The following is a 24,456-nucleotide window of genomic DNA, read 5'->3' as shown; positions in this document are numbered from 1 at the left end:
ATACTTTTGGATTCATTATTTAATTTCTTTATTGTTGCTTCGTTTTTTATATGTTATGTATTTCTGCCATGTTCTTGTGTATGTTTTTGTTGTTTTACATTTTTTTTCTTTCTTTTTTGGGATGCAGTGTACCACCCACACTAAAGAGTAACTTGTGTTATCAGCACCCTTATTGTAAACAATAGATTTGTTCAAATTTACACCAAACATCCTGTCAAGTTATTTAGATTGTGCGTGTTTATCCAGGCTAATTGAAATTTATACAGAAAATCTACACAAATCTATTCCGAGACATGCTTTCTAAAATATATTTAGACCTGCAAGAAGTTTTTTATGTAACGTTGAGCTATCACAATGTAAAAATACTTTGCTAAAGGTGAAAGTCTTGCATTCAAATTATTATTCACGTTTCACTGAAGTTAGCCTAACTGATTTTGAATGCTTTATTTTGAGGAGCTACCCTATATGCATCCATAGTCTATACTAATATCGTAAAAGCTCATCCTAGGCTGCGTTTTATATGCAAAAATCTTAATTTGTAAATAATGTGTAACTGTTAAGTAGATAAAGTGGAATTTCGTAGAATAAGTAAATGGAAATATGGAGATACAAGGACCTAACATTGTACAAAATGTGTAAATATTAAATAAGAGTTTACTTTCCATCACTGGGTGGCATATTATAACACAGGACAGGCTATTCAGTGGATTTAAATGGTTTAGGGACACTTCCAAGTCATGATAGTGTATTCTGAAATATGATAATTTGATCTTTAACCATGATAAAATTTCACTAAGCCAAATGTAGTTTGTTGCTGGAGTGGACAAGATATATCACATCAGGCATGCAGTCAACATTTTCCACGAAGTCATGGGTGGACGGGCAGAAGGAGCCGTTACCGGCCGAATTGTGACGAAACTGTAACACACAGTCTGCCATGTTGGATCTGACGAGTTATGATGTTTCGCAGGTCAGCCGTCCTGACCGTTGAGCCGTAATGGCGTCAGTGGCGCAGCAGGACGGCTGTTCATGAAAAGATTCAGGGACGAGGGCGGACTCACGGGGACGGTTTCCGGGTTTCCCTTCCTGGGCTGGACAGCGGCAAGAGGCAAAAAGCTCCTGTAGCTTAACGCTATTTTAAAGTTACGCTCAGGTAAGGCACTTGCTCGGTGGTTTGTTGTTTTTTTCGTTTGTTTTGTGTGAAGTGATTGAGCGAGGAGAAGAAGACACACCCGACAGTCAGCTGAAGCCTGAAGTTAGCAACATGACACCAGCCGCGGCAACAACTGCTGCTCGCTAAACTTTGACATGTAACGTTAACAAATGTTCAGAGCTGTTTTACACTCACATTCGGTTTAGAAAACGAGTTTTTCAAAGTTTTTCAGGCGGAAATGAAAGTTTAAGGAGCTCCTGAACGAACTAGAAATCGTAGTGTCATTGTCCCTGTTGATGTTTGGTGAAGTCAGTCAGTGTCTGACAGACTGGGTGTGGTGGACATCCAACTGCACCAGAGGCCTTCACCCACGTCCCAGACTCCCCCGGCCAGTCACTGAAGCATTGCTTTATGTTCTTAAGTATTAGACATCAGTGTCTAACTCAACATTTCCTCCTCTTCAGGTCTTCTAAACAGCGATGAAAGCCCAGTACCCTTCTTAAAGTACTGAGACTCATATGTTGTCCCATTGTCCCAGTTCATACTTAACAGCTGCAGGGAAAGTGTACACTTGAGTGGGTTTACATATTCTTAAATCTACATCAGACCGTTCAAAGAATTGACTTCCACAAATTTCCTGTAAATCCCTCTTGTGTAACATTCCTGTACTCTGAAATCGCTTTCTCACATCCGATTAATCCCTGACCTTTCAGTATAAAGCACGTTTGCGTCAAAATAAATTTTGTGTTTAGACAACTTCACAATAACAGTGGGAAACAATAACATAGTCTCATTATGTGTCTGTCTAAGATGTGGCTTAGGGCCACTATTGAAGAATTATCATCCATCTTTGCTTGTGTGTTTGGCTCAGTGAAAACATGCATACTTCACTTCCTTTCTTGCTGATTGGTGAACAGTATGGGCACCATGGTAGACTGTAAACTGTAATCTTGGGCTGGCAGCTGCCCTTTACTTCAGAAACAACTTGGGTTTTTACTCTGCTGGACTGAGATCAGTTTGCTATCAGAAGGACAGCATCTCTTAGCACTGAACGATGTCTTGGGCCTCTGATCCAGCACCTTCACCGCTCTCTGACCTTTCCCCTTCCTGTGACCTTGTCTCATAAACACTGGCCAGTGCCATGGAAGACATCTGTCTGACTCTATGAACTACAAGAGGATGTTTCCTCCTGTTTGGTTCTGTGGTGTGAATGGAAAAAACAAAAGGTGATTCACACTGACAGACCCGAGTTACTCAGCAGGTACCTTTGTTCACTAGGTGTGTGTGGATTAACTGGGTGGAGAAACGCATGTTAGAAATAACTTTGATTCCAGAAAGTACCAGATTTATCACAGGAAAACAGTCATAATTGACATTAGATCTATGGGCACCCACCTATCCTGTAGCCAGTCGAGTAATGGAGTAATGACCCCAGTTTAGGGCTGCAACTAGTGCTTATTTCACAATTCTATCATGGGGTTGGATGGTATTGATGATTTCCTCTATGGTATCTATAATTTTACTTCATTATATACGTTGTGAGACTCTTCTTTTTCTCTAAATTCTACTGAATTTATTTATAATTCATTTATAGATGAATATGGACATAGGATTGTCTGCCTGCCTTTCCCTGAGCACAAGGGGACGCCTTCAGATTCCTTTAGTTTGTGTTAAATTTCCTGTTGATTGACAGTTTCTTACTTGTTAATGTATGAGAAATGAAAGTAAAATTTTAATCAACACAGCAAGGATTTGTGTTGTGGTCCAACACACTGTTTATTTATTTATTTGTAATATGCTCACATTCATGTGCCCATTCACCAAACATAATCATACAGAATCCATGGCCAGAAATGGGTGTGGAGATGAAAAAAATGTCCTTTTAACTGTACCTACAGTGTTAGTTTCACAATTAGTCAACAGCAAAGAGCTTTTTTTTTTCCTCCATCAGATCTTCATCATACTGTACAGCAGCTGTGTGAGTAACACAGTGTTAGGATAACATTTGTCGCTGAATCCCTCTTGTTTTTGGTCATTTCCTATGCTTTCCCCATCATCATAAACGGTCCATCCTGTGCTTTAAACTCTGTGTGTGTGTTTTATACACAGGCCTGCTGGTTTCCTCATGGTTGAAAGGCTTTTCATTCCGCTTATTGTGGCTTTTTTTCCTCTCTCTGGGCTCATATTAAAAAGTGTTTCTAAAACCGCAGCTTAAAGACCAGTATCGTAACTTTATTACTGTTGACCACCACCACTACCTTCGGCCCCCAAGGCCTGCTTAATTACAGTCAAGCCCCCCTCTCCATGTGTGTTGTTTGTCTGTGTATGTCTTGATGTGTGTGTCTTTGCATAGGCCAGACATCACTGTATTATGCTCAGTAGCTCTGGGTTCCCTGTTGCTGTGATCGGTTGCCAGTAAATTACCATTTTTGTTGTTGTGCCACTGAGTTCACTAAATCTCCACGGTGTGAAATTATTGTTTCAATTTTTCCAATAGAGCAGAAAGTCCTTAATCCACAGAGAGTGGGTGTGTGGACCCTTGACACTGCCTGTCAGGAAGGTGAATAGTTCTACTAGCACTGCTGCCCCTACATGGCTTCAGTCCAGCCAATAAATCAACTGTAAATGCATTACATGCCAAGAACTTTGGCTTTACTAAGGTGGCATTTTTCCCTTTTGGCCCAAACTGTTTAATCTCCCCCACGTCTAGCCAGTTGATAGCTGTGTGTGTGTGTGTGCGTGTGTGTGTGTGTAAGCAGCTCAGCAGCCTGGCCGATTAAATGGCCATTATTAAGAGAGTATTATTGAAGCGTGCCTCCTGCCTGTCTGTCCTGTAGTGTTGTCTTTGTGATATTACAACTGCGATCTTGGAACGCTTTAATTAATCTGCTGCTGCACTAATGCTGGTTCCCACAGAGCCTGTCGAGGAATAACACTTGGGGTGTGCGTATGTGTGTGATACGCAGGAATATGCCTGTGTGGGCCGTTACTTAACTTAGATGTTCATTAACAATGAAAGCACATTTCTTATTTGCTTTGTTGTGGTTTTAGGATTGAAAATAACGACACTTGTGCTGTGGCTTGAGGGTTGGTAAATTATTTCCAATGAAATATTAGAAGTAATTAACAATGAATTATTTGGTCTATAAAATGTCAGACAGTTGTGCAGTGTCCATCACACTGTCCCAGAGATCAAGTGGATATATTGAAATGCCTTGTTTTGTCCCAAAATGATTAATTTACTTTCATAAAAGACCAAGAAAATCATTTGAGCATTTGTGGAGCTACAGCCCATATGGATTTGGAATTTTCATTTGACATTTCATAGATTATTAAAATAGTTTCAGATCATTTTTGTTTCAGCTTTAATTAAATTGGTGTCATACTACTATTTACGATTTTTGTAACTACAATATAATTTATGTTTGGTGTTAATGCTTATATTTTCCCCTTTTAATCTCCAAGCAAGGCCTCATAACCCATCTATTGGTCTGACTGGGCTAGCCTTTTGACCTCTATGGCACTTGCGCACCCTAAATTATTGCTGTCTCCTGTTGCCGTCCTCACATGTGGTTGGTCCTGAATGCGTTCCGGGGTGAGGCACGTGTTTTCTTCTCTGTCCCAGCTGAGCTGCCCTGTATAGGAAAGGCTTCAGGAACCAGGGGGATAAACGGCTATTGTTCTCCTTGTGGGCTTGGTGAAACCACCCTGTCAGTGTGAGAGATCTTTGCCCACTTTCATGTAGATACAGAGGGCCCCCAACTACCATCTAATAGATTTAACAGCGTGAAATGGTTCCACAAATGTGTGTTTTTCACATGCCAATGGAGAAAGGTCAGTTCAGGTTCCCATGCCACCTCTTTTCCCCCAACTAACATTACATAACCAGAGTGCATCTCTGTTTGGCAGCGCATGGCGGCCTGCCTCTTTCTAATGCTTATCACACTCCACCTGTCAAGGGCCAGTGTGGTAGTGATAAAACGGAGCCTGTTCTTCCTGCTCAGTCATTATGTGGCTGATTTATCAAGCAAAGTTGTTGCTCTGTCGTCTGCTCAGGGTCATATAGTGGGGCAGGAGCACGGGGTGCCCAAGACTATAAAAGTTTAATGGGAGTCTGGGAGTAAGCTTGTTGCCCAGAGCTCCTAATCTGTGCTCCTTCCATGTGATGGTGTTTAAGAACAGTGAAGTCGTCAGCCTGAATGAACATGTCAACGTAGACTCAATGTACAGAGTTGTTTGTGTTGCAATACACAACATAAATGTCCTGAGGTGGAATTGTGTTGTAATCTTAATCAAATACCTGGAAGAAGTGGTTTGCTGCTCGTGGAGGGGGAGTTACTCTGACCTGTTTTTCAGTCATTTATCTGATTTCATTCACCACCGTATCTGTTATTTGTTTCCACCGGCAGACTCATCAGACATCCAGTCAACAGTAGCGATGTCTCAATCTGGAGAGAAAGGCAAGGTGAGTAAATTTTAGCACTTTACAGTTTTTACTCTAAACTACAGTATGACAGATCGACTGTACAGGAGGGGTTTCTAATAAGGTGATTAAGACTCCTCGTAGTTGTAATCTCATGTACACACACTTGCACAGGCATCCAGAGAGGATATCCTGTATGAATGTGTTTCATGGCTAGGCTTTATTGCCCATTGGAATTTCTCAACAATATGCAGCATCATCAATCTCACTCTTATACGCTCTCATGTACCTTTACGCATACGCCTCATAAAATGATGAAAAATCTTAGGGAGGAGTCCGTTAGTTGATTTACCGAGTGAAGTGTGAGTAGGACGACTCAGGAAATCACATAACACTAAAATTACATAATTACTACCTCCTTTAATGTGAGTCATTATGTATTTTTAGGACTTATTCAGTTTTTGCTCATCAACCACAGTTTCTGACTCTAATTTTGAACACTTTGTGTGTTTTTGTACTCCACAGTTCCCAGATGCAGCAGGTTATGTAGGGTTTGCCAACCTCCCAAACCAAGTGCACCGAAAATCAGTGAAAAAGGGCTTTGAATTTACCCTAATGGTTGTAGGTGAGTGATCACTTTTTTCTTTTAATGTAGACTTTGTGATTTCATTAGAAAATAGAACTTTATTTTCCATTCTTGTTGTTTTTCAGGGGAGTCTGGTTTAGGAAAATCAACACTTATAAACAGCCTGTTTCTCACTGATCTCTACCCTGAACGCTACATCCCTGGTGCCGCAGGTACACTCCCCTGTACAACACACACACACACACACACACACACACACACACACACACACACACACACACACACACACACACACACACACACACACTTGCATACACACGCACAAATGTGCGCACTGTAATAAAGAGAAATGTCTGCTGCAATGTCTCCAGCAGAGTATTATTTCAAGAGGAATGTTGAGAATGCCTTAGTCTCAAAATATGTCCTTGCCCTTCTTATGACTTGACTTAGGTTTGGACTTGTTGTGGCTTGAAAACAATTACCCAGGCCCTCCCCGGTCAGTTTGTGCAGATAAGAAAACGCGCAGCCCGTTAGGATGACAAAACCCATGATTTCATTTTTGAAGGCGTATCCACCTTGTTGAAGCCTGCCGTTGTGGCTGCTCAGTGGCTCATGTAAGCACGTAGCTCAGGCAGGAATTTTGGATATTAATGATATGAATCAATCCACTAAGGTATTGAGGTGTCAATTATTCTTGTACTTCAACTCCACAGAGAAGATTGAGAGGACGGTGCAGATCGAGGCATCGACTGTGGAGATCGAGGAGAGAGGAGTGAAGCTTCGCCTCACTGTGGTCGACACCCCTGGATACGGCGATGCCATCAACAGCCAGGACTGGTGTGTTTACGTGCTGTGAAGGAGTAGGGAGTGATAACAGCTTGGGACATGGTTCCTGTCCAGCGTGCTCTCTCATCCTTCCCTCCTGTCCTCAACAACTCCCTTTCTCAAGTTTCATCCAAAACTCCCTATTTCCGACCTCTCCTCCCTCTGCATTCCCCATGTCTGCAGTTCCTCCTGTGTGTGTGTGTGTGTATGTGTGTGTGTGTGTGTATGTATGTATGTGTGTATGCGCATACGTGCATGTCTTTGCTTGTGTGGCATCCTCCTGCTGGTGGTGTCAGTGTAGGCTCCCTGTCCAAAATCCCTTTCCTGTCGATTGTCCTGGTGTAACTGTATGTCTACACTGCTGGACACAAATGCAAAAGAGGTGAAATAACAGATAACCTTCCCCTTTGCTTTCCCCCCTGCAGAATTAGTCTATTGTAATTCTAGTCATTAGATTATTAATGTTTAAATGTAAATGAGTCAAGCCACATTCAGTGCTTTGTAGGCTTTTTACTATCATGGTGTTTTTTCAACAAGAAAAGACAAAACAGAGTCTGAATACTGATGTCTGCCTTGAAGATAAGGTATAGACTATAAGAACAGCAGCTGTAATCTTATCATATCTAGTTAAAAGAATTCATCCATCCTAAACTGGAGGTACATAATTTTACATCAGTGATACAGGACATCTCCTGACATATCAAACCACACTACTCAGTCATTGATGGAGTCCAAAACAATATTTGGCTTACAGTTTCACCATGACAGTGAAGATCCTCCTTGACTTTACACATTTGACATTACCTTCAAAACGATGCGACTGATTTCCTTGTTTGGAAACTGACAATGTTCTCCTCGATGTTGATGGTAAAATAATGTTTACATGGTTATTTTGTGTGATTAAGGAGGCTTATGTCTGTGTGTCTGATGTCAGCTTCAAGACCATCATCCAGTACATTGACAATCAGTTTGAGCGATACCTCCACGATGAGAGCGGGCTGAACCGAAGACACATAGTGGACAACAGGGTGCACTGCTGCTTCTACTTCATATCTCCATTTGGACACGGGTAAACAAACACACACACACACCTGTACAGACACCACCAGCAGCACACATTTCATGCCAGCAAGGCACAATAAGGCACCTCTTGCTACCTAGTGAAGCTGCTGGCTGGTGTTACAGCATAAACATTTTGTAGCTAGCAGTCTTTGGCTTTGGCTATTTAGCCTACACTTCCAGTGACCACAAAATAAACTAATTGCTGTGCTCCTATTTTGGCAAAAAGGGCTGAATTTTGTCTGAACTGTAGTTCCTTATCTTTAAGTTAAGGTAGTTAGCTAAACTGAGCAGTGTGGCATGGCCTCTGCTTTGTCTTCTTGTGCCATTTTTACATTACTTAATCCAGTGTTGTCACCTCTGATTTCTCTCCTGTCTGCCCCTGTTTATTTATTTTTTATTCTCAAAACTGTGAGAATAAAGACTTCATATCTACCATCCTTTTTCCACTGTGTCCCAGTATGTTCTTTCTTATTGTCTTTTTCTTTGCTAGTCTCAAGCCTCTGGATGTGGAGTTTATGAAGGCCATCCACAGCAAAGTCAACATAGTCCCAGTTATTGCCAAGGCTGACACACTGACCCTGAGGGAGAGGGATCGCCTGAAGAGAAGGGTGGGTTTGATGTCCACACACACACACACACACACACACACACACACACACACACACACACACACACACACACACACACACACACACACACACACGTTCGATCTATAACTATCCGCTGTATTCTGTATACAGTCTATGCAATCAGCTTTCCCCCCTAGATTTGACACTTGGCACAAGGCAAAAGTTGAATGTGTAAGCATTTTGAAGTGTGTTGTGTATTTGTGTTTGTCCCATTCACAGTTGTTCGGTTTAGCCATTAGAAAGTGGATTGAGTAATACGCTAATTAAGGCAAAATCACTTATCCATCCTGACTGGCGTGTCAGACATCCGCATGTTCATGTGGGAAAGCACACGTGTACCGTACTTTCCCATGTAGCTGCAGTGATGTACGTCTTACATTTTGTGTTTTTGATGATACTGCCAGATTGTTCAAAAGTACAGGGAGGGACAACACATGAGAGGAAACAGTAGGAGGTACAAACATAGGAGGAGTGTTGCATATAATGTAGAAGCAGCACATCTCATCCAGTCTCAACCCGTCCCAGATACTTCCTGCTGGGAGTGATCCAAGTGTGTGCCTGCCTGCACGCTCCTTAGCTTCCTGCTGTCCGGAGGGGAAAGGACACCACAGTGCTACACAGCACACATGCACCGAACTGCAATGTGTTTAGCTGATAACCTCTCTGCAAGATGAGTTTAATAAGATTTTCCTGCTTCTGTGTTACTTTGTTCTCCTCTCCTCTCCTTAATACTGCATCAGTAATCTTTTTGGATATAATTTGTTTGTAGCAGCAAGTAAAAACACCAAAAACATTGAAATTTAAACAAAGACATGGTTAGCACTTTATGTATTGACCAATGGGAAGCATCTGTTTTAATATTCAACAATCTGTATGAGTGATTTTTTGAGCTCACATTGAGCGTTTGCTGCCTGTCTTTGTTTTATATCCTTATAAACAGAATGTCTCTAGATTCTGGGCTGGTATTGGGCTTCTTTTTTTTACCATTTAATTGAAAAATTGAATCATCAGACTAGCCGATAATGGAAAATAATCATTAGCTGCAGTCCTAGTTCAGGAACAAATGCTGGCAGTGTATGGGCTGTTGTTGCAAATGACTTTTTTCAGCTCAGCCCACTTCACTCTGTTTTTAATTGGAAGTCAGCCTGTCTCTCCACCTGCCCATGCATGCCCAGACCTCCCACCTGCCTCTCATTCAGGCCTCAGAGCCGGTGGTCTGGCAGGGCGTCAGGCTGACCGGAGTCCAGCTCAGCTCTCTTCTCTTCAGCAGCGAGTCCCCTTTGTTCAGGGCTCACATAGTCGGATCTGATGATGCAGCATCTTCGGAAGACTGAGACACAGTTTCAGGACAAACACAGGGTTTCTTCCTGAATTAGACAGCAAGATTTCACATTTATTACATTAGGACAATAGAAGAACTCAGTAACTGTAACTGTGCTGCTCTGTTTCGCACGTGTGCAAGTCGCTCCAGCACCATCAAAGCTGAAATCCCTCCGCTTCGTGTCCTTAAAGGACCCACCAGTCGAATTGTGCTCTGTAGAGTTGTTTTGTGTTGTGACCTTCCTCAAACCTTCTGAGTGTTCCTCTGGCACTTTAGATGAACAAAACCATGCTTCCTGCCACCACTGACCCCCGCCCCAAACTATAGAAAACCCCCAAGCTTGTTGGCTCTCTGATTTCTTGATTACAGTTTTGCTTTTCATTCAATTCATTATCTGTCCGGCAGAGTTTGTTCACATGCTCCACTAAGTATTCCCTTAACAGTCATCTCCCACTGTATGCTAAGGACCAATTAGCTGCTGAGTTAAACAAAATACAAACTCACGCACACAGACACACAGACACACACACACACACACACACACACACACACACACTACCATCCTTACCTTTTCTAATTCTACCAATGAATGAAAATGTTTATTTCTGGACTATATTAATACACAAAAAACTAATTAGTTTGATTGTATCTCATGATAGTGAGTTCCTGGACGAGTCATTACTGTCAGGAAATCCAGAGGGTTAATTGAGCTAACGGCCCCACATTTAGAACTGGCATCGTGTCTCTAAGGAGGGCATATTATTTCCTGTTTGGTCACATTTTGGGCATATACAACTTTTATCTTCATCTCAGTTTGTAAAAATAAGTGTGCTGCAGTGGTGCTTCTGTGCAGTGTCGGTGCATTTCAAATTTATGTGGTGGATTTTATTCTGCAGAACTGTCAGCATGTGTTTAATTAGTACTAGTAATCCTTCTTTTAAAACTTGTTTCGCTTTATCAGGCAAGGCGATAAAGAGACAATGAAATCCCTGCCAGAGGAACCTGAATATTTCACCATGTTTTGTCCTTTTTTCAGTGTTTTTTTTTCACATTTAAATGTGTGTTAAAACAAATACCAGGACAGAGAGCAAAGCATGCAGCATATCATTAAACAGCTTTCTTATGACATTTTCAAATTGTTCAAGGGCTTTTACAAAAAAAACGTATGGTGACATCTGATCCTATTGTGAATGCCGTCTCGGATGTGCTGCCTTTACTGACTTATCACAGGAATCTGGTTTCTTGTGTGTACGTAAACGTGATCATTGTATAGAGTAAGTGTCACAGTAATGCTCATTCATCTCTGTAAGTGTGTCTCAGGAGAACAAATATATCTGGCTCGCGTATTTGTTGGTTTGATCAGATTAGCTGAAGTGCCTCTTAGGTATACGTGCCTGAGTCCTGCCTCACAGTCCAGTGCAGTGTAGCGGGGCACCAGGCCGTCCTTTGAGGTCAGAGCGCCAGCAGCCAAGAACCTGCCAGAGAGCCGAGTGCTGGAGGATGATTGATAACCCCCAGCGTTTCTCCCACAGTATTTATTCGTTTGTTTTTTAGCACGGCACTTTCTCACCGTTTGGTGCCATTTGTCTCTCAGTAAATGGGACCCCCCCCCTCACCCCCACCTCTCTCTCAAGGCTTGTCCAGTCCTTTCTCCTATTATTAGGGGGAAACAGCTTGTACAGAACAATATAAGTTTCCTGCAATGTGTCAAGACTGTTCCACTGACAAGACACAACCTGCTGCCCTGCACAGCTCGGGCTCACGGACAAAGTTAACAAACCTCCCATCGTTCAGCTTTCATCCCCTCGGTTCTGCTTGCCTCTCACCCAGTCCTTCCTCTCCTGGCAGTGCCTCACTCAGCTGCCTCTTACTTTCTTCCTCTCCGTCTTTGTGTCCTCTTTTTTTTTTTTTTAATTTGCTCTAATGCCAATTTCCTTCACCGGGGTCGCTGTGGTCTCGAGCTCATAAGTTGCCCCGAGGAGGGGTATATTGAGAGACTGATCCTCTCAGTCTGGGACCCTACAGTCATATCCTGTGCAGGGCTTTAGTCTCAAACTGCTTCACCGGTTGTTTTCTGTTTGAACACAGAGGACGGTACATAGCTGGTTTAGACTGGAATCCCAACCATAGCACAACATTATAAATGGCTACTCTGGTCTGAACAAAAGATTGTGTTTTATGTGCGTGTGTGCTTCATTTCCACAAGATTCTATAACAATTAATCAACAATTAAGTGTCGATGACCAAACAATTGAGAAAATAATCTGCAGTAATGAAAAGAAATGTTTGTTGCACCCTTACTTGAAAATAAGGATAAAAATGTGTCCAAATATTAGTATAAACTTTAGGTCACTGTGCAAGTGGTTGCTGTTCAAGTGAGTGCAGAACAAAAATCAACTTGTAGAGATATGAAATCCTCTGAGGGTTTCATCTTTTTTAGTGATTCATTTTCTGTCAGAAGGTAGTTTAAACCAAAAGCTGTTGTGTCTTGAGGCTTGGTGCATTCAGGTGCTGGAGGTAAGCTCAGGCATCCAAGATGTCATCTGCTGAATACCAAAAAAAAAAAAAAAGGTGACTTGACAGTTTATGACCTTGTCATTTTGATTTCTTCATAGCAAACTGATGGAAGAATTCTTTCAGAACGCAGCAATCGTGGAAGACTAAAACTAATCTCATGTTTACTTAAATGTGAAACAACTGAGCTTGCTGTTTTGCCACAGGCCTCAATCTCAACCTGTGTGTTATCTCTTTTCTTTCTTTTGTGTGGAGACTAAAGGTCAGTGGTGGCTAGAGAACCCAGCTCCTCCTCTGTTCTCGCACAGGGTGTGCAGACAACAGTTTGGCCCTTCTTCTTCCTGCCACTCCCCTCTGTTTTTATCGCTTCTGTGCCTTTTCCCCACATATCTTTTCACCTCCCTCATCTTCCTCATCTCCTCTCCTTTCTTCTCTCAGCCAGCCTCTTGTCCTTCCCTGTCCATCTCTGCTCACAGCCTCCCAGGAAGAATCCTCCCTCCCACATTTGTCCCCTCAGCTGCCATATTTCACTGCTGGCCGAGGCACTGTCACAGTTTTCCCCTCATTGTCTGACTCGCTGTCGTCTCCCCCGGCTCCTCCGCTATAGTCACGCTGTGTGAACCAGCTTAACGGCTCCGCTGGGACACATTATCAGTGCTGGACTGCTCGCACTGGCCAGTATTGTCACTAGGTGTTCTTAAATGCAATAACAGAAGGAACAGTTTTAACACAGAAGGTAAACTTCAGTGGTCCAATTGATCAAGCTCGAAAAGGAAATTATAAGGCAGGTATAAGCAGCTGAATAATGACGTGAATGAGTTCATAATCAGCTCCATTTTTAATATTCTTTCTTTGTGCATGTCTGGGCTGACTCCCCATGAGTAAAGGTTGAGCGGTGATTACTTCATTCCTACATCACTGCTCCTGTGTGTGTTTGTGTGTAAGTGTATGACCCCCTGGTCAGCTTGTGCCCGCTCCTCTTCCTGCCTGTGTTTCAAGCACGCGGACATATTTATTTTTCTGCCCTCCAGCGGTCATTGTGCCGGGGCTTGATCCACGTCTCTGCAGATTTTGAAACAATAAATATGCGTTTTTCCTCATGGAGCGAGCAGCTCCATTACACATAATCATCTGTTCTCAAGTGAAGAAAGTGCAAGCCGACTGCAGTGTGAAAACAGCAGGTTTCCTTGTCCGAGGGCCAACCTGAAAAGATGGTTTCCGGACTTTGCCGTGCTGCTAATGAGTCACCTTTTGCCATTTAGACCCTTTTGATTAACAGACCGAGTTGTAAAACCTGATGCATGGTTGAAATCTTAAACTCTCACCGTCCCCTTCTAAATCCCTCTTAGATACAACATTACATGAATAGCTCAATTGTTCCTCCTCATGCTCTTTGATCAGAGTGAGAGGTGGGTGGTCTTAACTATACTAATACTTAGCCCAGACAATAGGAGTGTAGGTGTATGTGTGTGTGTGTGTGTGTGTGTGTGGGTGGGTGGGTGTGCTTGCGCGCGCTGGAGTGCAAGTGTTTTGATCACCGTAACTCTATGATGCCTGCCGTTACCATGGCTGTGGTGACTTCCTCTGTACTTTCCATCAGTACCTACCGTTAGAGCAAACCCAGCTGTTCTGGTCCAGTCTGTTCCAGTCTGGACCGTCCACTCAGTCTCAGACTCTGACTGAATATATCTGGAATGTGTTTCTGTGCATGCATGCAAGTGTCTTTAATCCTGCGAACAGAAAGGTATTGTTTTCCTGCCTCTGCTACGTGTCAGTCTGTGCTGCACTGGCTTCTTGAAGGAGATGATATTTGAACAGACTGAGAGTTTTGCGCTGTTGATGGTTTGAAGGTCGTCCTCCATCTCTGGTTGTCCACTGGCCTCCCAGAGCTACAAAGCTGCACACACGTAACACAAACCTTTTTCCTACTCCTGACGCCAGATTATACCAGTTCACAAAGTGAGGCAACTGTTAGCTCTGTGTGTGTTTGTGTGTGTGTAGGAGGCTGGTATGAGGCCTAAATCCTACTCCCCTAGATCAGGTATTGTCGGGGCTCCCTTACCCCCTCAGACTCCCTGCAGGCAGAAGAGAGCCGGCTAGTTGAAAGGCAAGAGTGAAGCATTTGTTCTCATGTGTCTTAAGTTTGGCAAATTAAGTTTGGAAAGTACGGATTAGTTGTAGGCATCTAGCAAGGAATGTTTTTTCCTTCATGCTGCCAGACTTCTGTTTGTCTTGTAATCTTGTAATTGAGGTATGTACTAGGTGTTGTCCGAAATATTCACTTAAGTGACCTGCAGTTCCTCTTCTCTCTGTGTAAATATTTGTATCTGTTGCCGGATTACTTCAGAGCCACACTGATGCCTCATGTCAGAGGCAGACAAAATCATGGAGAAGTCTCATTTTGTTGGGTTTTGTTGGTAGAAGATGACGGAACAACCCTCCTCTTCACTCGATAGACGTAATGCGGTCTGCAGTCTGCACTTGGAACTTCAAAGGCTTTCTACTGTTCTAGACTTAGATTTACTGCTGGAGACGCTGGTGCTCACCACAGTTTCTTTTTCTTTTATCGGAAAGTAGCTTGGGCCTGTATTTTATATGGGATGAGTCCATATGTCTACTTGTCCATAACTCATATTTTATCTCTTTGTTTTGGCTGAATTCATCAGACCCACTGGTGCTTCGTTTCTCAGGTTTGTTCTGACCTGGGACAGAGTGATCTGAAGCTTTAGCTGCAGTCGGACACTTCTCCCGATGCAAACAGCACGTATGAAGTTCATTTAATTAGCGTAAGGATTTTTACGTTCTACTGTTAAAGAAACATTTTATGTAAATTATTTTCCTCCTTGCTTTCACTCTACTCTGAAATAACATCAAAACCGAATTTCTGAGATGGAAACATGAAGCAATCAAGGTTTCCTCAAGAACATTTGTTTAGCCGATGTGATAAGCCACTCAGACATACCTGACTTATCTTAACAAATTTACTTAGTAGATGTCAGCTGAAATGATGCCTGTGCTTATTAAATAAATGGTGTTTATTTTGTGAAATGTTTTGTGAAATAAGATTGATTTTTTTTTTTTAATTACATGAAAGGGAATTCATTTTTTCTGATGTTAGCTGGGGTGGTCCTTGTTTCATGTGAGGTGGCCAACTTCCTCTATGAAGCACAGTGGAAATCCTGGCAATACAGTAACTAGAGGTGTGTGTGTGTGTGTGTGTGTGTGTGTGTGTGTGTGTGTGTGTTTGTGTGTGTGTCTTCAGTTTATTTGCCAAGAATGCTTGTATATAGCAATTAGGAAATGTGAAGCAATTAGGCAAAAATGTAAACAAGGAAATGGACATAACACCATGTGCAGCACAAGTGTGTCACTGGAACAACGTTGGATTTTGAAGGTAATGAAATGAAACATGGTTCTTCAGCTGTTAGTTTCATGCAAAAGCTTCACATGATTGTACATTTTTATTACTATTAAATACTTCAGGTTCACATATCTCGTGGTTACGTATCTCCTGAAGGTAGCTCTTTCCTCTAAAAAGCAGAGATCTCGTTGAAAATGAAAAAGATTTAGCGAAAGGTGCAAAGCCAGCAGTTGTTTTATTCACCTATATGTAGACACAGTTGGACCTACGGGAATCTCATATGAGGCAGAGAGCACGAAGAAAAAAGGATTTAAGGCTCACCGTGACCAGAATTTTCCTTTAATAAACTCTGCAGTCTTGGGAAAGAGGGCCCCTGTCCCTCAAGGTGTTTTCTCAGTATGAAACAAGGCTTAAAAGCGACTGAAAGCTGATCAGATATGCTGCTTCTAATGGCAGTGATGCACCGTTTCATTCCCTTGGCCGCTCTGCAGAAGCTGGCAGGTAGCTGTAAGGTTACATAAACATTACGTGAAAGGGCTGCTGGTCTGGTTCCTCGGAGTTCCCGATCCCTGCTCTTCTCAAGCAGTGTTGATTAGTGTGGAGATGCAGTTTGATTGTTTTGTTTTGGTGATTTTTTTTCCTCTCTCTGCATTGTTGATTTCCCAAGAATGCTCTGCTACATGTGTCTACTTCCAAGTATTGTTCCCCCGTTAGAGTTTTAGTTGGATAGATACAAACACCATGCCAGGCCAGAGGAGGCCCTGCTCTGTCCTCAACAATCAAACTGTATAATTGCGAGTGTGTGCTTGTGTATGTGGTTACCTGCTGAATGCCAGGACTGCAGTGCTCACCACAATCCCCTCTTTTGTTTCTTTGGTCTTTTTTCTCTGCATGCCAATTGGTGTCTGCCAGTGTTGTTTGTCCAGGATTCATTGGTCATCGCTTGGCAGGTGTTTGAGTCATTCGTATTTTTGTGGCTTTGCTTGTGAGAATGAACAAATGATGAAAATATTATTCCCTCTTCAGGTTGACGTGATGAAACTGTTGATCCTTGTAATGATGAGTTTGCGCCGTGTTTCATTATAATTGGAGGTTTTGGTCATACCTGCTGTGCAATTGCAGAAAAACTGCTTAGCCATGTCTCCCACGACTTCACCCTGTGTAATTATGACTATGTATAGACCTGTGGGTATGCTATATTTGGGCTACCCATAACCGCAACAGTATATTTAATACTGCCATTTCTAGAACTGTATGAGTGCGACTTTACGCTGGAAACACGTCTGGTATGATTCACCTGCAGTTTGTCTCATTTCTGACCCATTTTCTAACTGGACAGCATCGGCCTCCGCCCTCACACTTATCATAACTGGCCCAACATGACGGAATATTTCCACACACAATGCTCCGTATTCAGCGATGTGAGCCCGAAACATAAGGCGGTAAATCCTTGCCTTCCTTTTCTAATTAATTCTGGAGCAGAGTCTTGTGTGGCATTGTTTGTCCATTGCCCCGACAGCATTGAGTGGACCTGTACGGCCAACCATAACAGCACAGGGAGGGGTGGGGTGTTGGGGGGGGCGTATTATAGCCGGACAGGATGGTCATAAAATCAAAATGGCTCCCTGTGCCAACATCTCTGTGCCAACGAAAACACACAACTGGGAGGAGGAGGAGAGGCTGGTGTAAGGCCTACACTGTGTACAGTAAATCAGCAGGAGACAACAGGGATTTGGAGCAGGCGGTGATTTTGACATTTGGTGATCCCTGAGAGATCTTGATTATAGGTGTCAGGCTGTACTAAGCACACGTTACAGGGCAGAATAAGTCAGGTAAACAGCCATTTCACAGCTTTTGGCTTAGCAAGGTCTGGAAACAGATGATGGCAGACAATGGACTCATGTTCCTGTGATGACCAGATATTGTTTTGAGATATTTAATGCTAGTTTGCATTCATAAAATATGTCACACTGTCTTCGTTGGTTGTTCAGTTTCCCGGTCGGTTAGAGGTCTTTCAGTTTAATTTTCCCTGTTTCATCACATTTTTATCTAAATTTGTTTCGATCTAATCTCCTCGTGTGTCTGGATTTGTTGTTTTCATTTTTTCCTGCCATTGTGTCATGCGTGTTTATTTTCCCACTGAGTGCACAGTTTCCCAAAATTCTTTACGCTTTGCGCCACCAGAACGATGTTTATCCAGCCTCCATGTTGGACGGATCTGTAAATCGTGTGTGTGAGTAAATGAAGGAACAAGAGGCTCTGGTCCTGTGTCACGCTCTCCTCTGAGTCCTGCAAAGCCTGTTTGTTTTTAGATCTGCCCCACAACAATACCCGTCGCTCCCCGCGCACACACTATCTCGCACACACTGCGCGCAGAGCTCACTGAGAAAACAAGCGACAGCCATAACAACGGCTCAAACAGGAGCTGCGCTCTGTAGGAAAACCTGTGCTCACTTCCCAGGCTCCTGGCTGACTGACCACTGTCCTGTTCTGCACTACAGCACATGAAAGTCCCCCAAAAAGTCAGGAAAACAACATTTGACATTTTTTGGCTCCATTACATAAGACTACATTGTCAATTTAAAAATTCTGCTCTCGGGAAAACAAAAGAAAAATGCAGCTTTGATGTTTGGAATAATAAATACTGACATCTGTCCCCGAGGCAGCGGGGAAGAAAGCTCCTTTGTTTTAACTTGTTTCTTCACCGGTCGGCCTGTGAAGAAAGGAGGGTGAGAACATTGTTTCTGACTCTTTCAGAACTTACGCACACACACACACACACACACACACACACAGGCGGTTATTATTTTCACCTGTCTACCCTTTCTGTCTCACCCCTCTTTTCCTCCACGGGGGGCTTTAATTAAATGTGTTGCTGCAACAACAGGTACTCACTCACACCCTCCTATTAGTCTATAGAGCTGTCTTACTTTCTGTTTATGGGTCAGAGCAACAGCTGTTATTTTGTCCATGTGACTCACAGTTTACACATTTTATATATATATTATATATTCAGAGTCTGGAAGTCTGTGCAATGCTGGAATCCACTTCTGCAGTAATGAGCTGCAGCTTTCACTGACATTAGCTTCAGGTTGTATTGTCAGACTTTTACTGTTCTGTACAAGTTAATTAAACAGCAGTACGAGCACAAGATGCTCCATTGATTGATGCACTTTACACAAAATGAAGCATGAATACAAAGTTTCAAGGTAAAGTTGTACAGCTGGAGATGTTTTTATTGAAAGATATTTCTAGGGAAAGGGGTCTTCGGTGGTAGTAAGAGTGAGGATGTTTTGCTGTTTGTCTAGATCTTTGTTTTCTGGACTGTTTGAGCACAGATGTAAGCTGACCCTCGGGTTGTGTCTGTAGTGACTCCTCTACAGTTTTCAAGACTTGAGTTTTCTCCATGCAGTGGAACCTGTCAGGGGGTCTTGATGTGGTCGTAGCCCTGCCGGCTCACCCTGTGGTTCTCTTGTTTCCACCCGCCAGATCCTGGATGAGATCGCGGAACACGGGATCAAAATATATCAGCTACCTGACGCCGACTCTGACGAGGATGAGGAGTTCAAGGAGCAGACCAGAGTCTTGAAGGTGAGAGAGGGACCCACGGCTGAGGTCAGCTGTTACAGAGCTACGTCAGACTCCTCCGTCTGCTGGTCGAGTGACAGATAACGCTCTCTTCCCGTTCGTCCCTGCTTCCCTTCACCTCATCCCCTTCTCACTGATACCTTCATTTTCCGTATATACTTTTCCTGACCTTGTCTCTCGTTCACTGACCTTTATCTTCCTTTCCCAGGCGAGCATTCCCTTTGCTGTGATTGGCTCCAACCAGCTGATTGAGGTGAAGGGGAAGAAGATCCGTGGTCGTCTCTACCCCTGGGGAGTTGTTGAAGTGGAGAACCCTGAACACAATGACTTCCTCAAATTACGTACAATGCTTGTGTGAGTCTCCCTGGTAATAAAACTTCTTAATTCGTAGGATAATCTTCCTCATTAATCTGGTTGTAAAAGTCCACAAGAGAAAAAGTTTGCAGTGAAGCTCTGCTGCCTCCCAGTGTGTGAAGAAAGGATTGCATGTCTCTTTGTTGCAGAACCCACATGCAAGACCTCCAGGAAGTCACTCAGGATCTGCATTATGAGAACTTCCGCTCAGAGAGACTGAAGAGAGCGGGCAGGTGAGACACAAGTTCATCTCACATAGACAGCAGGTGACCTCTTCTTTTTCAGGCATTATTTTAAAAGTGTGTTTCGTTTCTCTGCAGGGCTGTGGATGAGGATGTGTTGGATAAGGACCAGATCCTACTACAGAAAGAGGCCGAGGTAAGACACTGCGCATGCAACTCTACTGTATGGAATTGGGAACAAGAGCAAATATGAAGCTCCAGCAGTTAATTTAAATCTTTTTAGTACAAAGTCACTTTTTCTCAATGTTTGATATGAGGCAACGGCACTTAAACCACCATACCCGTACTTTTTATACCATCACCCCAGTAAATCTTTTATGCAAGTCACAATTCATACACTAACTGACAATCGTTTCCCAATTCACACAAGTGGTGCTGTAGTTACTGGGTTCATCACCTGAACATTTCATTTTAAAAAGTAATGCCATCCAGCAGAATATTTAGATAGGTGCAAAAGGGCTTCATACTTTGGGAAATGACTGGCACTGATGGAGGGTGGAAGCAGGTATTTGGATTAAATGTGAGAAACTGCTGCTGTGATCCTTTAAATCCCTCAGGATCTGTATCTGTGTGTTACTGGGATGAACGCAGACTGCTGAAGCCTCATATTAACGTCACTTTAACTTAAGCGCTCGTTCAGAGTACATACAGGCGTGTGAGTAATGTATTAAGACGCACTTGAAAAAATCCAGACCTTTAAAGGCACACGAGGATCTGACCTCCATGCACTCTGAGTACAGTATGTGGTGAAGACGCCCCCTGACTGTGTAGAAAAACTGCCTTGTCATCTCTGTTGTACATATTGTTATATAACATTTGCATGTGGCCTTAACAGTGTGGCCCTGGGTTTAGTAGCTGGAAGACATCAGGGTCAAACCAGGAAACCCATCATTTCTTCAGTGTGACAGTATTTTGCATTCATTTTTGTTTACTTTTTGAGCTCATAGAACCTGCATCAGGCTTTAACCTGTTTCCTAATTGCTCTTGATTGGCCTGTTTGCGTTGCTGCTGCAGTGCACCATAGTGAGTGGGCGGGATGCAATCAGGGCTGTTTGTAAACAATGTGCCCAGGCAGGATATGCCATCACTTCCTGCCTGGATGTCCTGGCCCAGTTTTATGGTGGGAATGACCTCAGTATTGCGAGAAGTCTGAAACACAAAACTGGACGGGGGTCTATTTGTTGACATGTTGTCAGGGTTTTGGATGGGAGGAAGTATTTCAGTAACTAATGTTATTTTATGCTGACTTATACATGAAAGGTAGCACTTTATTTTACATATCCCTACTTTCCAAATAATTTCCTATTTCTGAAAGAGATTTTACGCCCTCACATTTCACATTTTACAGTCTTGGCTGCCAAAATAGCTGTAAAATAGCTGCGACATCAGCATTTAGAGCCCGAGACATAAATGTAGATATCCAGATTAAATGTATATGTTTATGATTTTCAAAGAGAAAGACTGCAGAGCTGTAAGAAAAACATCTGATGAATCATTTGAAGTTCCATCCTCAGCCACAAGGTGGCGATAGACACTAAAGAGTGCAACAAGAGAGTTAATTATTCAGCACTGTGACACATGATAGTTTTAAAATGTAAGCTTTACATCGTCATTGATTCATGTATGGGCCCATCGTTACCATTAAAATGTATTTGCTTGTTATTAATTTATTGTTTGAAATCGATTTTATGCTTCATTTATTTTTAAATACTTTAATCGCAATTGCTGTGCTTCCATGAATATATGTTATATTAACACACATTAAAACAAATTGATTTACTCTTCATTTCATGAACTTAGTCTCTTAATCTGACAGCCTCTGTTTAGTTTATGTCCAGTAACGTAGCAGCTTACCCTGCGATGGCAAAGAAAATCTCATGTGGCGGCACCTGCAACCTGTTTCAGGAGTTAGACCAAAATAGGTTTTTTTATTATTTTATTTATTCTCCTCTCCACCATCTGCTGTACGCGCGCTCCAATTGACCTCCAGTTTGTCTCCTGACAATAAAGATGAATAACATTGGAAACATACATCGTCACAAAGCTGAAAACAGGGCTGTGTTCCTGGGAACAGACAGTCTGGAGACGTGTGGTTTTCACAAGACTAAGAAAAGACATATTTGCTGTTGTCTTTCGGTTTTGCACGCATTAGGTCCGAAACTACCAGCAGAGACAGATCAACCGTATACTGCATCTTTTGTTTTTCTTCCTCTGAGTGAGCCAGTGTTGCCAGAATCATCGAACACTTCACACATGGAAAGATCTGCCCACTGCTGAACTGTGTCTCAACTGTGCTGCTTTAAGCTGGTCCAGGTTCAGCAAACACTGTGATGAGAAATGAACAGGGAAACATTTTAGACTGTAAACGTGGACAGATTTTTTTGAGAAATGTCAGTCAATTACGTGAGGAGCAAAATGAAAATACATCGATGCGAATGACTTGAATGTGATTTGATTTTCTTCTCTTGCAGCTGAGACGCATGCAGGAGATGATCGCTCAGATGCAGGCACAGATGAAGATGAAATCGGACGAGTGAAAGGGTCGGAGCCGAAGGGAAGCCCGGTGATCCAGGTATCCAGGATCGCATCATCTTTATCTGTACACCACTTCCACTTTTCCCCTCCAGACATCCATCCATCAGCTGTTCAGGAGCTCACCACTGATGTTTTTTTTTTTCTTTCCCCTCATCATCTTGTCAAGACTCTTTGTACAATCCTCATACAAATCTTGCTGATTGTCTCGTTTTGTGGGTATGACTTTGCTGAGTGGGACTGAGCAAAATTTAAAAAGTGCGACAATGAAAATGTTTCAATACTGGATGATTATCATTAGCATATCTGTTATTTAGCCTTTAATCTTAATTATGGTCCACAGAGCTGCCAGTGACAACGGTACTAAGATGCTTTGCCATCACACTAACATGTTTACATAGTTTTATGTACGAGTTGTGCATTTTGTTCAAGTCCAAGCTTCAGATGGCACCATTTTTTCTTTGTTTTGCTTAAAAAACTGTTTTGATTCTCGTGTTTTCCATCACCTTTACCTCTGGATGGTTTCAGACCTTCAGTGCCTTCTGACTATGCAATGACTCTAAATACTACCACAGTGAAATGTAAGCTTGGTTAACAAATGAGGTGTGGACAACGAGGAATGCTCTTTTTTCACATTTCTCCATGCAAAATATTTGCCTTTAATTGTGTCAAAGTAGAAACCTAACTTTGTAGCCAACACTACCAGCTTAAGTCTAGTTGTTCGGCAAATAATCAACCCAGCAGCACATGGCTATAAAGAGAAACGACCAGACTTCAGGATCACTTCATCGTTGAATAAATGTGCCACGATGTTAATATTTTTTGTATTTATCATCTGAATGTCAGTGCCAAACTACAGACTGAAAACTTCTCAAACTGGTCACTCCAGTAACTTAATGTGTGTCCATATTTGCTTCAGTGATGTCATTGAATGTGTGTGAAACGGTGTGTTGCGACACTACATGTGCAGGCTTTCATCATACTGTATTTTCTCCTTTAATAATCCAGTGCCATGATATTTAACTGTTGAAAGTCCCTCCAGCCGTCTGTGAGCAGCACACTAATCAAACCAACTTTTCTGACTGTGCTCTTATCATCTGCCTCTGGCATTATTTTTGTCTTTTGCTCTCATATGCAGATGTGTCAGACTGTTGAACATATTAAGACAAACATAATTATTAGTTCTTAACCATGTGTCAGTAAAGACTTGTTTTTTAGGCGTCAACTTTTTTGTATTGCTCTCTGAAATAAAATTTGTTTAGAGAAAGAAAAAGTGGACGTTTGCTGATTCTGGTTTACTTTTGAATGATGTGTTTCTTTAACATTTTTAGTCTTTATTAGAGTTAGAAATGAAGAGCTTTTATAAGAGTTGTCAGAAGTCTGATCCTCGTGCCTTGGTGATCCTGCTAGGGCAGAATTTAAAAAACTGACCAAACCATGTATTTGTTTTTCATAATAACTTCCCATTTATTAGAAGTAAACAGTAGAAATGAACCAGTGATTTGTTCATATGTAGCCATGAGTATGTTTGTCTCTGCTGTTTTTGACTTGACATTTAGAAATGCTGATGGAATAAATTTTTACTATGTAATTATTTACATTTATGCACCAAACTTACAAATAAGAGACATAGTTGGAGGAGGAGAGCTTCAGCTTTATCCCTCCTAGTAACTCAATTCAAGTTAAGATGTTTTTATTTATATTCAGTCTTATGTTCAGACACCGGAGAGCTCCAGTGATGTCAGTGTTGGTGCGGACCCTAACCCCCTCATGGCCCCCTGTAGGAACCCCTGCTTGTAGGTAACTCTGCAGTGTGACTGGCTGGGTCCGTGCGGAGGAGGAGGGGCTTTCATGTGTCAGCCCAGC

The 24,456-nt window shown here is 42.4% G+C and overlaps 1 protein-coding gene across 1 annotated transcript; it reads left to right on the top strand.

The window, feature by feature from the left end:
* The first annotated feature begins 1,067 nt into the window (after positions 1–1,067).
* Positions 1,068–23,854, top strand: LOC143320297 (septin-2A). Its single transcript, XM_076729799.1, has 12 exons — positions 1,068–1,153; positions 5,563–5,618; positions 6,102–6,201; positions 6,288–6,374; positions 6,876–6,999; positions 7,922–8,056; positions 8,540–8,657; positions 19,364–19,465; positions 19,671–19,816; positions 19,966–20,049; positions 20,137–20,194; positions 22,530–23,854. The coding sequence occupies exons 2-12, from the start codon at positions 5,592–5,594 to the stop codon at positions 22,593–22,595; spliced, it is 1,047 nt and encodes a 348-aa protein (XP_076585914.1). The 5' UTR covers positions 1,068–1,153; positions 5,563–5,591; the 3' UTR covers positions 22,596–23,854.
* Positions 23,855–24,456: the final 602 nt, after the last annotated feature.

The sequence above is a fragment of the Chaetodon auriga genome, chromosome 5 (genome assembly GCF_051107435.1).
Source record: "Chaetodon auriga isolate fChaAug3 chromosome 5, fChaAug3.hap1, whole genome shotgun sequence".
Classification (NCBI taxonomy): Eukaryota; Metazoa; Chordata; class Actinopteri; order Chaetodontiformes; family Chaetodontidae; genus Chaetodon; species Chaetodon auriga.
This window is presented reverse-complemented; position numbering and strand designations above follow the sequence as displayed.

Bases quoted from the DNA above. Each gene is read 5' to 3' on its own strand.
- LOC143320297 (XM_076729799.1), top strand. From the start codon at position 5,592: ATGTCTCAATCTGGAGAGAAAGGCAAG. The intron at 5,619-6,101 runs GTGAGTAAATTT...TGTACTCCACAG, and splicing joins AATCTGGAGAGAAAGGCAAG to TTCCCAGATGCAGCAGGTTA. The intron at 19,466-19,670 runs GTGAGAGAGGGA...TTCCTTTCCCAG, and splicing joins AGCAGACCAGAGTCTTGAAG to GCGAGCATTCCCTTTGCTGT.